Source organism: Myotis myotis, unplaced genomic scaffold, assembly GCF_014108235.1.
Source record: "Myotis myotis isolate mMyoMyo1 unplaced genomic scaffold, mMyoMyo1.p scaffold_m19_p_7, whole genome shotgun sequence".
In the NCBI taxonomy this organism is placed as follows: domain Eukaryota; kingdom Metazoa; phylum Chordata; class Mammalia; order Chiroptera; family Vespertilionidae; genus Myotis; species Myotis myotis.
The window spans coordinates 62,419,492-62,437,356 of record NW_023416379.1 but is presented as its reverse complement, the minus strand read 5'-3'; the positions used below and the strand labels follow the sequence as shown (position 1 = coordinate 62,437,356).

The 17,865-nt window shown below is 37.9% G+C and overlaps 1 protein-coding gene across 15 annotated transcripts in view; it reads left to right on the top strand.

Annotated features, from left to right (window-relative positions):
* MYO6 (myosin VI) overlaps window positions 1-17,865 on the top strand; it is a 141,547-nt gene that overhangs the window by 56,951 nt on the left and 66,731 nt on the right. For 12 of the 15 annotated variants that reach the window (XM_036317785.1, XM_036317780.1, XM_036317783.1 and 9 more), the window contains exons 1-4: window positions 3,560-3,676; window positions 8,487-8,556; window positions 12,408-12,481; window positions 16,024-16,153. In XM_036317785.1, the coding sequence (XP_036173678.1) occupies window positions 3,560-3,676; window positions 8,487-8,556; window positions 12,408-12,481; window positions 16,024-16,153 (391 nt within the window). Of the gene's footprint in view, window positions 1-3,533; window positions 3,677-5,396; window positions 5,440-8,486; window positions 8,557-12,407; window positions 12,482-16,023; window positions 16,154-17,865 lie in introns of those variants that run through there. The other 3 variants (XR_004968894.1, XM_036317775.1, XM_036317787.1) reach the window with 2 other exon arrangements.

The following is a 17,865-nucleotide window of genomic DNA, read 5'->3' as shown; positions in this document are numbered from 1 at the left end:
GTTGACTCCCAGGTCCTGGGACATACAACTCCCAGTTAGGTCAGAATGTCCTTTCTTTAGCTAACACAAGACAAGCATGGTTTACAGAGCATGATTAATATCCCCCATAACCATAGCTAGTCCCCAACGTTCTATTCTTGCCCCTAACAAGAGGACTCCCCTGATGTTACACGACTGACATGATCAGATTTACTGTTCAGTAGGATTTCTGGTCATCTGTGCAGATTGGCAAGAATAGGAGTAGGCAGCTAAGGTCATTAGAGAAGTCCTGGTAAAGGACTGTCTTGGTTTTGACTAGGATGGCAGAGGAGATAAAGAGAAGTGGGTGGATTTAAGATACCTATTGTAGGTAAAACTGACATGATTGGGGGAGGTAGATTTGGAAGGAGATGGAAGACTTGAGGGTGACTCCAGGTTTCATTTGAACTGGGTGTCTTTGGTGTCTTTACTGATATAAGAAAGAACAGGGGGAGGTGGTGAACAGAATAGTAATGTAATAATAACAATGTTACCTCTGTTAGTTATATCCATGGGGAGGTGTCCAGTAGACAAGTAAACATCTGGGAACTCAGCAGTATTCTGTGTTGGAGAAAAAAATTTGGGCATCCCTCACATATAGATGATATTTAAAGCCATGGGACTAGATCTGATTATCCGGGAAAGTGTGTACGTGTCGTAAAATAAGTCTGAAATAGTGTTAATGATTCATTCCTATAGATAATCCTCATTTAATTTTTTTTAACTCAGAATTACACTTAAACCTAATAACATTTGCTGCATGGGAAAAGCAAATCCCAGCATGTAGCCATGGCATGAAGACATTAAGCAACGAGCATATTGCAAACATTCCAATAATGAACAGCTTTTTGATTGAACTATATATCAAATACCCTTGACTTTCATGGGAGACTAGAACTGAGAGTATCAACATGGGAAATCCCAGATTTAAAAATGCCACATAAGAGGAGACTTATGGCACACTCATGAACTCTTCTTTAAGTATAGATAAGTACTAAAAAATTCCCATTGAGATTCTAAAACCAGAGCATCTGGGATCACTCAGTAGCTGATTCATTATTACACACTAGAGGCCCAGTGCACAGAATCGTGCACCGATGGGGCCCCTCAGCCCGGCCTGTGCCCTCTTGCAATCTGGGATCCCACGGGGGACGTCAAACTGCTGGGTTTCGGCCTGATCCCTGCAGCTTGGCCTGTGGGGATCGGGCTGAAACCTGGCAGTCTGACATCTTCCCAAGGGATGTAACAGTGCTGAAGTGGCAGGTGGCCGGAGAGGAGCCCCAGCCAGGGCCAGGCACAGCTCCGCTGCCGCTCATCCCAGTCCTCCTGCGCCTGCTGCTGCTGCATGGTATCACTGCCACGGAGGCGGGAGAGGCTACCCTCAACACAGCTGTACTCACCAGCCCTGAGCCCAGCTTCTGGCTGAGCGGCGCTCCTGCTGTGGGAGTGCACTGAGCACCAGGGATCCTGTGTTGAGAATCTGCCCCCTGGTGGTCAGTGTGCATCATAGTGACCTGTTGACTGGTCCTTCTGTTTGTTCCAGTCATTCGGTCATAATGGTCACTTAGGCTTTTATATATATAGATTGTCTCATAGAGTCCAAGCTCATTTAAATTAAATCCCGCTGTGGCCCCCCACTCCTCCATCGCCTCTCTGCCTGCAGCCCCGCTCCTGCCTCTGCTGCTCCCACATGCTAATGGCATCAGTCCACTCGCACCTGCTGAAGGTGTGGAGCGATTGGGGCTGGCGCCAACAGCAGGTGCAAGTGGAGGCTGCTGCCCGGATCACCCCTCAGGAGCAGGGGAAGGTAGAGAAGCCTCCGGGGGTGATCAGGGCCAGCAACGCCCGCTCACACCCGCTGATGCTGATGGCGTAGAGTGATTGGGACTGTGCCTGCAGTGGGTGCAAGTGGCAGCTCCGGTGCTGGCTGCGGGTGTGAGTGGGGCCAGCACCGGCAGTGGGTGTGAGCGGTGGCGCCAGCAGTGGGTGCATGGTTCTGCCGGGCACCTGCACTTGCCGCGGACCCCAATCGCCCCTCAGGAGCAGGGGGAGGTGGAGAAGCCCTGAGAGGTGGTCAGGGTTGGCAGCAGGTGCGAGTGCCAGGCGGAACCATGGTGCACAGGAGCAAAGAATTTTCAGTAACCACTAGAGGCTCGCCCATTACAGTGACCGGTGCCCCGCGTTGGTCTGGCAACCCCACTCACCTGCTCCACCATCCCGTTGTGGCCGATGCCCGCCATGTTCTGTGTGCACCCCCTGTTTGTCAGTGCACGTCATAGTGACCGGTTGTTCGGTTGTTCCCATTGTTCCGCTGTTTGGTCTATTTGCATATTAGGGTTTTTATCTATCTATCTATCTATCTATCTAGCTAGATAGATAGATAGATAGATATACTGGACCCTTTCAGACTCTCTCAAAAGACAGAATTATAAATATTAGTTCTGAGAATGCCAACTGTGAAAGAAGCTTTATAGGAACACTTGAAAAATTGATCAGAATTCACAATAGGCAAAAACTGGAAACAATCCAAATGTTCATCAACATAACAGTAGGTAAACAATTGTGGTATAGTCGTCCAGTGGGCTAGTCTACACACCAACATGGTTAATATTAGAAACATTCTTTTGAATGAAAGAAGCAAAACACAAAAGCAAATATCCGATTTCATTTACATAAAGGTTAAGGAAAAAAAACACACTAATCTATGATGATAGAAACCAAACCAGCAGATGTCTGTGGGGAGTAGGGATTGACCAGAAGGAAGCATGAGGGAATGCTTCTGGGGTGATGGAAATGTTCTGTATATTGAGTGGATGTTTGTTAGGTCGATATGTCCATTTGTCAAAACTCATCAATTTTTGTATACTTAGGATTTGTACATTTTACTGTACATAAGTTCTACCTCAGTAAAAAAATAAGAAACCAACAGAAACAGTATGCTGAGTGGTTTGTGAAGATGTGTATAGGCGACACTTGTGCGAGGCATCTCTGTAGTCTCAGATTGTCAGGGGAAGTTTCCAGAGGAAGTAATCTCTCAAATTTACCCCTTCAAATCTAAACCAACTTACAGTTCAACACTTAGCTGACTTAGCACAGTGGCATTTATTCCCTAGGATGACTGTTTAATTTTTTGTGCAGTCAGGATTCTGTAGGTGGTGAAAGGGGTGCTTTTATAAATCTCAGTGGGCCAACAGGTAAAACCTGAGGCCTCTGTTCTCTGTTTCTGTTCTGGTAAAAGTAGAGTACTCTATTGCAATCACAACTGAAGGGCGGAGGTAGCCAAGCAGGTGGTACCTGAGGGTAGAGCAGTCTCTGCTTGGTCCTTATCTAAAGGTGGATGGGGGAGGGGGAGGCAGTGTGTGCAGCAAGGTGGGAGGGGCTGTGGATTACCTGTGGGAGGGATAGACATGCGTTTCTATGAATTGTAGTTTACATGTTAATTTTTATAAAAGATATGGTATTTATTTTTTATTTTCGAAGTTATTCATGTTGCTTTATTTGTTCCTTTGAAACAGGGCACAGTGGATAGCTCCCTTCAGAAATGGAGGACGGAAAGCCCGTTTGGGCGCCACACCCTACAGATGGATTTCAGATGGGCAACATTGTGGATATCGGCCCTGACAGCTTAACCATTGAACCCTTGAACCAAAAAGGCAAGGTGAGTTTCTCAGAAAGATTTCAAAATTTGGTTTCTTTTTATCTAAGCGTCTCCCTTATCAATGAAGTAGATATTCCTAGCACAGTGTAATAGGGGAAATCAGTTTTCTGGTAAGTGAATCTTTGTTTTCTGGTGTGTTAATCTGATTAAATCAGAAGTACCCTTGGGAAAAATTGGTGCCTTAAGATAAAATCACACAGAAATTCAGTGAGCCTTTCATTATCATTTTTTAAAGGGGAAAAAAGCATGATAAAATATAACATTCTTCTTTATACATAATACTAAAGTTGTTATATATGTGATATATGCAACATGTCACAAAGCAAAAATATGAAAAGTGAATGGCATTATATTATAAAATTTTGCTTATTGCTTTAGCTCCTAGACAATTCTTTTAGGCTTTTTATTAAATTTATTAACATGAGATTGGAGTAAATGTATTTCTAATAAGTAAAGATACTTAAATCTGAAACATAGCAATCTATTACTGTTTTTGTTCTAATGATAGTTTTTCAAAACAGTAAAGCATACTTTAATTTTGTAAACATGATATCTATTTCCTTTTATGCTTTGACACAGAGCAGACAGTGTTACAAAATGGGAGTTTGGGGAAAAGGTGACTTGGGTCTCTTTCAGTATTTTGGGGACTGTCAGGTCTCTTTTTGTGGGAGATCTTTACAATTTTCAGTTTAATTTAATATTCCTGTTAAAAGTCTTCTGACTAAATTTTGTTGATGCCATTTCTGTTTACTTTTGCTCTGCGAATGTTCATGAATAATTTATATTCTGCTGATACATGGTTAACTAATGCCATATGACTGCCATCCTTCTGGGAACCTTAGGAAAACAAGGTGGATCCCTCATGAGTCTTTTCACAGAGAAAACTATTCTGTTACTGTAAACAACCTGGAACCTAAATGCATAATATATAATGTGGCACGATAGAGGCGGCCAGTTACAGATATCCTCAGGGAAGCAAAGGCAAAGTGTTCCTAAGTTTTCTCTCTTATTAACAAGCACTTATTTGTACTTACAATGCAGTACATATTTAAGAAAATGAAAGAGTCAAAATAATAAGCTCAATTTATTTTTATTTAAACTTGGAGGGGAGGAAAAATTTTCCTTTATCAATTTGGGCCTAAGAATTAAACTGACATAAGACAGATTTACAGTAGAAAAACATACAATTTTTATTAAATTTTCACATGCACAGGGCAGCCTTCACAAGAAGAACTGAAGAAGTGCCCAGAGTGGAAAGCTTTTCTCACTTTTAGACAAAGAAACAATTTGTGAAGATGTGATAGGACAAAGGGATTTGGGTTAGGGGCAGTGAAGTGCTTAGGAAGGTAAGGGTTACTATGACAAGGTTTGTTTGTATAGATTTCTCTTGGCCTCTGTTCCCCTCCTTCTGGTATAGAGAGGGCACCTTTCACATGGGATTTTTATGTCCTGTTTTCAGGAATAAAAAGGAGGGTCCGACTGCCCATTTTGCACCTGCTATTTCTCAAGTTTCTTTAACTCAAAATAATTAATATGCTAAAGTAGCATATTTTGGGGTGACAGAAATTTAGTGAGCCTTTCATTGTCCTTAAAAGTCTATTTTCATTTTTGTTTAACATATTTATAAGAAGAGTAAATCAGAAGGCCAAAATGGAATGAAAAGTACACATGCTAGTTACGTATATTATGTTATTTTAGATATATTCTGTTATATCCATAGGTGACAACAGTTCAGTTCAAGCATAGAAGAAATTTCATTTATGGTATCTATGCCTTTTCACATTTTAAATATTTTACATGCTTTCAATTGTGCCTTATGAGTATTAATCAGGTACACACATTGAACCAATAAAAACACTTAAAATGTAAATTGTAAAGCCATGAAAACTGTGGACCTGATAATTGTATAAACTTAAAGTTGAAGCTTCTTTTCACAAGCACTTTTTGAGATATAACAAATTCTCCATAATTGCTTTTAATCTTAATTACCCCCTACTTTCTGATTGGGGTCTTAATAAATTGTAAAGTATAATTATAACCATGTGGTTAAAAGAGCCACAAGAGAAGCAGTCTTTTGCCTAGGTAATTCATGGTGTGGAGATCATCCACTTTTAAATATTAAGGAATTAAGTACATAAAGTGATGGCCAAGTCTTGTAGTTAGTACTATTTGCTGATACAGTACAAGCATAGAAGAGGGAATGATTTAACTCTAGTGGGGAACATGTCTTTGATGATAGCAATGGCTTTTAAAGATTTTTAAAAAAATCTATTTTTTAAATAGAAATACATTGCATTAGGTGTGTGTAGTGTGTGTGTGTATTTATAAGAAATAGATTTTACATGTCAGCAAGTATGTGTATTCATAAATGAAACAGAGTTGGTCAAATGAAACGTGTGCATTCTGAAATTTTCTGTTTTTTGTTTTGTTAAAAATGCTGTCTTAAACGTCTAAATTGATTTTATGTTCCATATTTGCAGACTTCCCTTCAGGCTAGAGCTTAATGTAGATGGCATTTAAAGGTTGATGTTTTCGTTTCCCTGTCTACTTTGCTAGTCTTATCTTATGTTAACCAGCAGTTGCCCCCTCATACTCTTTTGCCATATACTTATTCTTGTGTATTTTTTCTCTTTCTTGTTCATCCTTCCCCTCCACAGTGTTTATCAAGCCGCCCCAGAAACTAGGCTTCGCTAGGTGCTCTATGTTGTTGTTCACAGTGCTCTTTTTGCCTGGAATGCTACTCTCCATAGCCCTTTGCTTAGCAAATAGTTATTTCCAAGACTCTGATTGAGGTCACCTCCTTTATGAAAGTTTTCACAGATACCAGATCCCTCTCCTCTTCTCCTCCATGCACTGGAATTTACTGTTGATTACTCCTTCCTGGAGGAGTGGTATACATTCTTAACCTCCTGTAATACTTTATTGGAGATATTTGTGTACCTTTCTTTCCCCCTCCCTGCTAGAGTGTAGTCTTCTCAAGTGCAGGGACTATTTTATTCGTTTTGTCGTTGGAGCTGATGCAGTCTGATGTGCGGTAGATGTTTATTGCTGGTGATCATTGTGTGCTTTGTTACATGATCTTCTCTAGGTAGGAGAAAAAGCCTTCTTCCTGGGAGAGAAAACAGTTGCCTTATGCTAATTTTATCATTCTCATTGAGTCGGTGGTAAAGGGGAGAAGATGAGGTGGGGTGGCTGGTGATAATTCGGAGGAGGAAGGAGGACTATCTTTTAGGATGCCATTACTGGCCTTTTAGCTCTTGTCTTAACCTCCCCATCTAGGAACTCTCTGTGCTCTACCTCTCCCCCATTTTCTGACCTCCTGGAGCTTCTTTTATTTCATGTGGCTCCTAACAGGATAGAACCAACTCCTAACAGGATAGGCCTTGCCCCATTGCCACATTCACAGTGGGCACATAGGACTATGACATTAGCCGTTTACTTTAGAATGCTTATTTCTGTAGAATCATTATTATAATTTGTAGATTGTTTTACATTACCATTAATATACTTAATGTACATAATAGATTAGGTTCAATGTTGTGATCTGTCCTCTAAACCTTTCCACATTTATAGCACTAAAAACATGTGACTGGATTCAAAATTATTAACTTCCAGAATATATAGGGCATAATAGTTTTCTACTTTGGGTATGACTAAATTGAGCTACTACCAGCAGCCTGGATTTACTCTGTAAACTACTGTATAGCAATAGCCATGTCTTATACGTGTGTGTGTGTGTGTGTGTGTGTGTACACATATATTTATATGTAGGTAAACCTACAAATATTTTAAAATAATTGAACAATTTTTTCCTTAGAGTTTAATTTAATATTGATGGAAACTTTAACCACAAGAGTAATTGTAATTGCTTGAGAAGTATAAAATTATAGAATACTGTTAGAATGGCATGGTTAAAATGATAATTTTCTTTAGATGTAATTTGAGATCATTTTTTTCTCTTACAAGATACTATCTTGCCGAAACCGGTTTGGCTCAGTGGATAGAGCGTCGGCCTGCGGACTGGAAGGTCCCAGGTTCGATTCCGGTCAAGGGCATGTACCTGGGTTGTGGGCACATCCCCAGTGGGGAGTGTGCAGGAGGCAGCTGGTCGATGTTTCTCTCTCATCGATGTTTCTAACTTTCTATCTCTCTCCTTTCCTCTCTGTAAAAACTCAATAAAATATATTAAAAAAAAAAAAAAAAAAAAAAAGATACTATCTTAATTCTAGAATTTCTACCATAATATTTAAGTGACATAATAGATATATACTATTCATGCATACCTATAATTTTATGGTCCAAATAGTTCTGGATACTCTTTATATTTGTAGCATATACCTATACAAGAATTTGTGTCTGTTTTATTCAAACAATAGGATTAATTAAATAATAGCATGTTCTGTTGGTATATCCGATAGATTAGATATTACTTTTTCCTTTTTAAAAATAAAATGGCTATAGTATATAGAAACATTAAAATTTTTAATTTTTAAGTTGTTAGTAGCATACCCATATAAATTTAATATTAATATACTTCCTGTTTTGTCTTAGTCTATATATTAGAGCATAGGCTTTTTAATTGATTTCCATTATTGATTTTATGGTCATTGTAATAATAGATAAGGTTTTTTAAGTGAAGTTATTATTCTGTTTTTGGGTTAGTGACTTGTTAAATAGTAGGATCTTGTATTATGTTTTAACGAAGAGCATATTGTTGCCATTATGACAATGTATGCAACCAATTAAGCTGCTTTATTTTTCTTACTATTTATAAACCTGTAGTTTAATGAACTCTTGTTTTGTTTGTTAGACATTTTTGGCTCTCATAAACCAAGTGTTCCCTGCAGAAGAGGACAGTAAAAAAGATGTGGAAGATAACTGTAAGTAGCAAGTTAAAAATAGTTCTCATCCCAGAAAAGAGAATTGTTCCTCCAAAAAAATAAATTAGTGTTTATATTATTAGGTACACGATACTGGTTCAGAAGAAATGTAGCCCTTTGACATGAAGATTTGTGTGAATGGAGGAGCTCAAAAGCCCTAAGTTTATTATTGTCTTACATTTGCACTTTGGTGAAAGAGTATCTTGAATGTCTTTCTAGTGTTGTCTCAGTTGTGTAAATGTAGGGAATAGTAATAATTTACCTTGAAGTCTGATCTGAAGATCTCTTGTTAATGGTTTTGAAAATTATTTTGAACCTCTTCTAGAATCAGATGATATTTATAGTAGTATATGTTCAATAATTTGGAGGTTGAGTCAAGGGGACCTATTTAATGTCATTGTTTGAAGGAAACAAACATTTAAAAAAATATTGTGTAGTAAGTACAAATTGAAAAATTGATTTCAGAACATTACATTAAAATGAAACATTATTTTGACATAACTATCTTAGTGTGTTTGGTGGAAAAAAATCTTTATTCAGTGAATAAGTCATGTTAATTCTTACATTTTCAAGATTAAGTAGTAACCATATTTCATTTTTTATTTGGCAGTATTTGAGTCATGTCCGGTTGCCATGGATTTAATTAAACGTATCTGACATAAAAAACTCTCCATTTAAAAAATAAAGATGAGAGAAAGGAATCTATTTTGTTCTCGTTGAATTTCTTTGGAGTTCACATTTGAGGGAACCTGTAAGAGCTGCATGTGTGAATGGGCATTGTGGAGTAGAGTCATGGTAGAGCTGTGGACGCAGGGAGAGCCTGAGTTCATATTCCAACTCGCTAGTAGGAAGCTTTGTGCCTATGGGCAACATATCTCTCCTCTTTCAGTTTCTTATCTGTAAAATGGGAGTAATAATGTGTATGTTACATGTCTGGGAATGTTATATTTAAACTTGTTGGCATATTTCTTAACCTCTGGTAGCTGTTATTTTAGGTGTAAGAGATTGAGAAAAAATGTGCTGTGTATAAATGTTCTTTGGCTAACCTCTTCACCTTCTTTTATCCAGTCCTTCCCATCCCTTGCCCTCTGACCTCTGTTAGTCTGTCCCCTGTATCCATGCCTCTGGTTTTATTTTGTTCATTAGATTCCACATATTAGTGAGATCATGTAGTATTTGCCTTTCTCTGACTCCTTATTTTGCTTAGCATAGTAATCTCCAGGTTCACCTATGCTGTCACAATTATTTCTCTTCTACAGCCATGTAGTATTGCATTGGATAAATGTACCACAGCTTTTTTATCCACTCATCTACTGATGGGCACTTGGGCTGTTTCCAGATCTTAGCTATTGTAAAAATGCTGCTATGAACTTAGGGGTGCATATATTCTTTCTGATTGGTGTTTTGGGATTCTTAGGTCCATATCTTTTCTTAATTTGAAGGAAAGCTGCTATTAAAGCTGTTAGGAGGCTCCACCTACTTCTTACTCTGTCTTATCCTATATAATAAAAGGCCAGCGACCATAAGTGTAACGACTGGAACAACTGCTCTACCAGTCGATATGAGGTGTATTGACCACCTCTTGGTCCCCCCTCACCCTTGTCCCCGGCTCACAGGCTCCAATTGCAGCATGGCAAACCAGGGTGGGTGGTGGTGGGGCGGGACTGGGGACTGGCGAGTGGGCAGAAGATGGCCCTGATCACAGGCTAGTCCTAGGGACCCTACCCATGCATGATTTTGTGCGCTGGGCTTCTAGTTCAGCCATAAGTGGCATTAGAAAACAGTGAGCCATGTGTTTTTGGCAAGTGAATTGTCTGCACTGTATGAGTGTAGAAGAATGGATAGTCTGAGATAGGTATAGCAAGAAGCTCTTATTTGACCGAATTGATTAGGTGTTGAATTGTATGATAGGCATAATTCATTATAGGCATATATACAACTTCAATGAGGAACCAAGGAAACAAGCAAGTGAATTAGGCAGGTTTAGAACTGGTTTAGCAGCCAAAACCAGATATACAAAATTTCAGTTGCAATACTGGCAGTCTGTGGTCAACACCATAAAGGAAGTACAAAGAAGCAAGTAATTCTAGTGGTGGGGCTGGTGGTGAGAATGGGGAAATATCATTTTTGAGACAATCTTTTGCATTGACCTTAATGAATAGGTAGATTTTTGACACCTAGAGATGTAGAGGTGGAGTTTAATGCATGGATGATATTTGGGTTTAATAAATACTGTAGTCTGTGTGTAAGTTAGATCATATTAAAGGAAGTTGTGGACAATTATATGAAAAGGTTAGCTGAATATGCAGCTTTAACATGGGCCCTGAATACCAGTCTTGAATATGGACTTTGGTAGATGATGGAGACCCATTGATGTTTTTTGATGAGGAGAAATATTTAATTAGGGTACCACTTTAGTTAATGTGCTGAGCAGCCTGGATTAAGGAGAAGAAAGGGTGAGGCAGTAGACAATTAAGAGGGTGCTATGATTACAAAAGAGGTAATGTGACCTAAACTGGAACTGGGGCCGTGGAAATATAAAGAAAGAGGAGACATACCTGAGATTTAGATTATGCTAATTTTGAGTGCCTACCATGAGTCTGGTACTGTGCTTCCTACACACGTTATTGCATGGTATAAGGAGTCGGAAACTGGTTTAGAGCAAGAAGGGAGAAAAAAACACACAATCAGATCCTAAGTATTGACTAAGGTTTGTAGTCTGGTGGTGCTAATTGTAGAAACCAAATGGTTGGGAAGAAGAGTGTTTTTGTCTACTCTAGCATGTGGTGGAAATGTAGAAATGGAGCTCAGAGGATTGGAGGGCTGGGCGAGTAGGTTAGGCTTGGAGAATAGAATATGTCAGAGTGTGTGCATGTGAGTGTGTATGTGTGTACATGTGTATGTATATTCTGACATATCAGTAGAATAAGCATCAGAAAAACAAGCTTTCTACCCTGATTCTGCTATTAACTAGCTGCATATCCTGGGTTAAGAATACACATATTTTCAATCTGTGGTTGGGAATTCAAGTATGCAGAGAGCTGACATAAATTATATCTGGATTTTCAATTGCAAGAGTAGTTAGCACCCCTCACCCCAAGTTCAGTGATCAAGTGTATAATTTCTCCAGGACTCTTTCTTCATTATGTCACTTGTGAGGCACTGGCTGAATGATCTAATGGTCCCTTCCCCTTCTAACATTTTATCTTTTGGGTTTTTCTGTAAAATTCTAAGTGTCAGATTAAATTAGTGTCATCACCTTGTTGTGTCACAAGTGTAATAATATCAGTGCTATCTAAAGTCCTACCTTCTTTCCACTTGAATTGAGCACCAGTTTTTAACCAACCTTCATTAATATGTACTCACCTGGTATTCACTAGATATACTCAGCTGGTTAGAAATTTATTGTTTATAAATATAACTGTAACACATATGTAAACTGGGTATAGTTTATTTATTGATTTATTTTTATTGATTTTAGAGAGAGGAAGGGGGTGAGAGAGAGATAAACATCTAAGTGAGAGATAAACATCAGTTGGTTGCCTTCCATATGTGCCTCTGCTGGGGATCAATCCCAAAATCTAGGTATATGCCCTGACCTGGAATCGGACCCGAAACCTTTTGGTATACGGGGACGATGCTGCAACTCGCTGAGCTACATTGGCCAAGGCTTAACTTGATATATTTTAAATTGGCTTCTTGGGTTTACATGTACCAGGGTTTGAAAAAGATGTAATTAAATCTAGCAGATGAATTTTAGCTTGGAACAAAGTGATTCAGATTAAAATGGTGTTGTTTTACTTTATTTTTTTTCTTCCAAAATCTAATGATATACTCATTTAATGTCTCAGGTTCACTAATGTATTTAAATGAAGCTACACTTCTCCATAATATCAAAGTTCGATACAGTAAAGACAGAATTTATGTAAGTATTTTACCCATTATTTAAGTTTTTGTTGTTCATAGGATGTAAAACTTGAAACTTTCTAATAGGAAATAATATTTGATCTGAGCCTATTGAATAGAGTGAGTTCTATGAGGATAAGGATTTTTTTCTAATTTACTGCTATAACTCCAGGGCTTACAACATGAATGGTACATAGTAGGTATGTGGTAGATATTTGTGGAATAAAATAATGAATTCAGAGCATCATCTGCTATCTTTCAGATTTAAAAATGTTTAATTTTATTTAAAAAACATTAATTATTTGGGGATTTGATGTCTTATTTTTGATATATATCTGTAGATCTGTTTAAAAATTTTAAAAGTATTTTTATTGATTTCAGAGCGGAAGGGGGCGGGGGGGGGAGAAAAGCATTAATGATGAGAGAGAATCATTGATCGGCTGCCTCCTGTATGCCCACACTGGGGATCGAGCCTGCAACCCGGGCATGTGCCCTGACTGGGAATCGAGCTGCTACCTCCTGGTTCATAGGTTGACGCTCAACCACTGAGCCACACTGGTCAGGCTAGATTTGTGTAATTAATTCACTTTTCACGTTGTTCTGCAGAGAATTTAAGGCATCCTATAAAAAATGTATATTGAAATTAAAAACTTGGATGACAAAAAATGTAAATTACACTGAAGGCAGTACCTGAGGAAATAATCAAGAACACGGAAATGCTGCGCACACAGCCTACATAGTCGTAGTATACCATTAGATCCTGAACAGATACCGACCTTAAAAATCTAGAATATTAAGAAATGAAAGAGAATGCTTTTAATGTAAATAGACTTGCACCAAATTATTCAGATGGATAATTAACTGGCATGTTTTAATTATAATTACTCATTGTGCACATTAAAGGTTTTATTCTAATATGACCTAATTGTGGATTCCTTTGTTGGCTGGAGATAAATTACCCACTGTAGTTCTCCTGTTATAAAGATGGGACTCTTCATTATTTTTGAACGAAGAAAACACATGGCTTCTTTGACACCTCCTAGATCAAATGACAGTCTTAATCTTTTATAACACTATCAATTTGCCTAATTGTACTTACTTAATTCTGACTAAATTACCTTTAGTCTTTGCCATCTGTCCAAGTAGTGACAGCTGGGAAATAGAAATAATCTAATCTTTCCCAAAAGAGTTCACTTGCCATCTTTCAGTTCTACATAGCACAGTTGTTTTTTTTTTTTTAAAAAATATATATTTTTATCCATTTCAAAGAAGAAGGGAGAGGGAAAGAGAGATAGAAACATCTATGATGAGAGAGAATCATTGATCGGCTGCCTCCTGCACACCCCCCACTGGGGATTGAGCCCGCAACCCGGGCACATGCCCCTGACCAGGATCGAACCCGGGACCCCCCAGTCCACAGGCCAACGCTCTATCCACTAAGCCAAACCGACCAGGGCTATCAGCTATTTTTTTAAAAAATGTGTTCCATATCATGATTGTCAGTTCTACATAGCACAGTTTTAAGCCTTCACTCTCCTCCTTTATTTTTTTCAACATCAACTAAATAAAGGATACACTAAGATTGACATATGGCTATTCTTGAGTAGAAATATATTTAGAAGCAAAAGCCACTCCATCAGCAGACTGCTGTTGAGCACCCGATGTGTGCTAAATGCTGTTTTAAGTATCAACATAATACAAACTTTTAAAATTTGTTTGTTAAAGCAGTTTAACAAAAGTTGACTGAATATAACCAGGAAACATCATATTTCAGATAGAATTGGCCACTATTTTTTTTTTATCTTATATTATTCAGTGGTGGTGGACCATTCGTACATATTTAAGCAAATTTTGATTGACTTCTCTTTCTTGAAGTTAGGAAACTTTTATACCTTTATAGAATCGTCATACTTCTTAAAAATTGAGATACTTTGTTTTTATTTGGGATGATTATACTAAAGCTTAATACTCACGGGATTCTGATTGGTCTTTCAGTGCTTCCTATGTTGCAGTGGTACTGTACATGGCTGTTAATAACTGAGGGTTTACATGCAGCATTAATAGTATTTAAAACATTAGTTGTCTTTTTTACACATTGAGCTTAGTTGGCTTACAAATTTTTGCTGGATTGCATGGTTGATAAAAAATTAGTCTGTTTGTGGAATTTAAGTTTTTATTTCTCATGTATAATGTTTACTTCCCTCTGGAGAATTTTAGGTTTATTCATAGCTTTTTGACCCTCTGTTTATAAGATATGTATGCAGGTGGGCAAATGACCCCTGTTAGGTAGTGGCTGTTTGGCTTCATCAGCTCCTGTTTAGAGAACCAGTTTTTCCAAAGTTAACCAAAGCCAAGATTGGTATGTTTTTTCCTAGCCAATTATGCCTTCTAGTTATAAAGCCATTAAAAATGAGCAACATATAAATATAGTTATTATTACTATAGTATTTGTAAGAGAAAGAAGCAGTTTCGAATAAGAGCTTAAATTTTGATATTTTTATATTTCTCATCAACCAGAAGTATCACTTTTCTCTCTTAGACTTGAGTATAACAACAGCTATCTCACTTTAACATTTTCATTGGTTACTGAAATCTCTGTTATTTTCCTTTTGTCTCCCATAGAAATATAATTATCTGGAATTTCTTATTTTTTACCCCACTCCAGGAAGCATTTTTGGGAACAGTCACTGAATTTGAGATTAGTCGTCTGAGAATTCAAGGTTTCCGCATCATTTCCCTTCCACAACTAGAAGTAGAAAAGAGAAAAATATGGTCCTGCCTGTCCTAGTTTGACCAGTAAACCACAACTAATTGCTAAACCACAACTCTCTTTCTACCCGCAGGGAATTTTATAAATCCTATTGGTGCATTTTTTTGGCCTTTTAAAGCCACAGTTAAGTTCCAGATTCAAAAGCCAGCTTAAGTTGTTCATTAAACATTTAGCCCGGCAGTATTTAAGGTAATGGTTAGCATATGTTGTTTTGCAAAATCTGGGACCAAGTGATCACCACAGAGCTAAATCAATTTTTGTCTTTCAGTGATGGGAGGAATAGGCCTAGAGGATCCCACGAGCTATATTAAACTCTTCAGTAATAGGGTGAATAAAATAGTCTAGGTGAGGAATATTAATGACCAAAACTTGGGCTGTAGGAATCGAACTGGGAGAATAGATTTCATAAGAAGAGTCAACAGAAGAAGGCTGAGCTAGAGGCTTAGAGACTCAGCTTTCTATCTGTGAAGAATTGTTAGTGATACCATCAACCTGGGGAGCACATGGAAGGAGAATGTTTTCTTTGAGGCAAAAAAGGAAGTCAAGAGAAATAATCTTGATTTTGGATGTGCTGAGTTTGAGATGAGTTTGGGATGAGAAGATACATTTATTGAGCGTTAGAGAAATATGGGTCCTGTAGAGATCAGGGAATGTTTAGGGGTAGAAATGCAGATTGGGAGTATAGTGAATTGGAAGTACTTATTTGCTATATTTTCTCCCCTATGAGCCTTGTTTAGTTTTAAATGAAAATAGTAATTGGAAAATCCTGTATTTATGCTTTTCCTATTTAGACATATGTCGCCAACATTCTGATTGCAGTGAACCCCTACTTTGACATACCTAAAATATATTCTTCAGAAACAATAAAGTCTTATCAAGGAAAATCTCTTGGGACAATGCCACCTCATGTCTTTGCAATTGGTAAGTAATTTCAGTGCATCCTAGTTTTTATTTTTTCTTACATTGTATAAATTTACACAGTTTTTAATAGATGAACAGAAGATATCATGAGTTGAATATGTATTTTGGAGAGCCCGTATGCCTTTTGAATATATCACCATTGTTAGTTGCACGCATTTTACAGGGTGGGGAAGAATACTTCATAACCAAATCACGGGTCAGTTGTATATCATTATCTTTGTTAAGTGCCTGTGTCCTTTTAAGTGTGTCTACTCTTTAAAAGTAGGACATAACAAAAGCTGACCTCATGGCCCTTTTTGACTCCTCAACGCAATCAGTTTCAGTTTAGAAGTGTCCTCCTTTATAGCTTTGAGGCCTTGGCCTTCTGCTCTTCCCCAGGACATCACTTGTGAGCGTAAGAGCAGATGTCTGCCAGGCCTCACTTTACATCAGGGTTTTATAAAGTTGAAAGGACTAAAAATGGTGTATGCTTCATATCTCTGGGGAATCTATGGGAAGACAGCAGTATCTGTCTTTGCCTTTCTCAGGCTTTTTCTCATCTTAAAGCACTCCAGTTCTAAGGAACAGAGAGATGGAGTTATTTGACCCACAGTCGGTAACTGCAAGTACAGAGATGTTAGCTAACCCTTTGGATCCAGACATAACGAGCAGTTACTTAACTGATGATATGTTTTGGTTCTGATTCTTAGTGTAGCTGTTTCTCTTTGGGCTTGCACTTCATGCCTGTGTTTTGGCATAACTAGGCCTCATGAACTTCCAGTTTTGGCTGACTTGTGTACTGTGTACGGTTAGGAGACTGAATATGTCAGCCGAGTCCAGTGCAATGGCAGATTGACTTTTGATTCTAAGATGCTCTAATGCAGTGGTTCTCAACCTTGGCTGCACATTAGAATCACCTGGGAACATTTTTAAAATCCTGATTTCACCTGGAATGAGGCCCAGAAATCAGGATTTTAAAAAGATTCCCAGGTGATTGTAATGTGCAACCAAGGTTGAGAACCACTGCTCTAATGGGTATTGGTATGTTTTCCGTAAGCTACCAAAATGGTGCAAAATCCTTAGAACCTGAATATGAGCAAGTTCCTTGCTGGAGAGAAGTTACATATTTAAAATGTAAATAAACTGGCTTTTATTTTTAGTTGTTTACTGCTAAAGAATGTATTTACAATGACTCCACAAAAGTGGGTGGAACAGATTGCTGAAAAATTGGTCAAAAGGATGGGTATACTCTTGCATGTAGTTTGCATTTGGTCCTTAGAGTAAAAGTCACTGGTAAAGTCTGCTTCATTGGTAAGGATAGCAATATTTTAATTTGAGGCCACTTTAACAGAATTAAATCATGCTCAACTTATATGTGTAGTCTTACAGTTTGAGACACTTTATAGCGTAAATAGTTGGAGTATAAGGAAGATAGTTAAAGATTAAATATATATATATAAACAATTGCAAATATGAACAAATTAAAGCAGTTAATTCTGCCTCTTTTTGAAATGCTGATAAGTTCTACAAGATGTTTAAATTGAGTAATAGTATTACAGAAAAAACACAGATTTATTTTGCAATTATGTATTTTTTCCTCCAGAAGAATTTTTGGTTGCCAGATTTTTTTTTCCAGAGCTCGTAATTGATAGCTCGTTGATGTCTTATTTTTCTCTGTGGACTTCATTAGTTTTTCATAGTGAGCATTTTTAATCTCTGCAGATTTCTGGTAC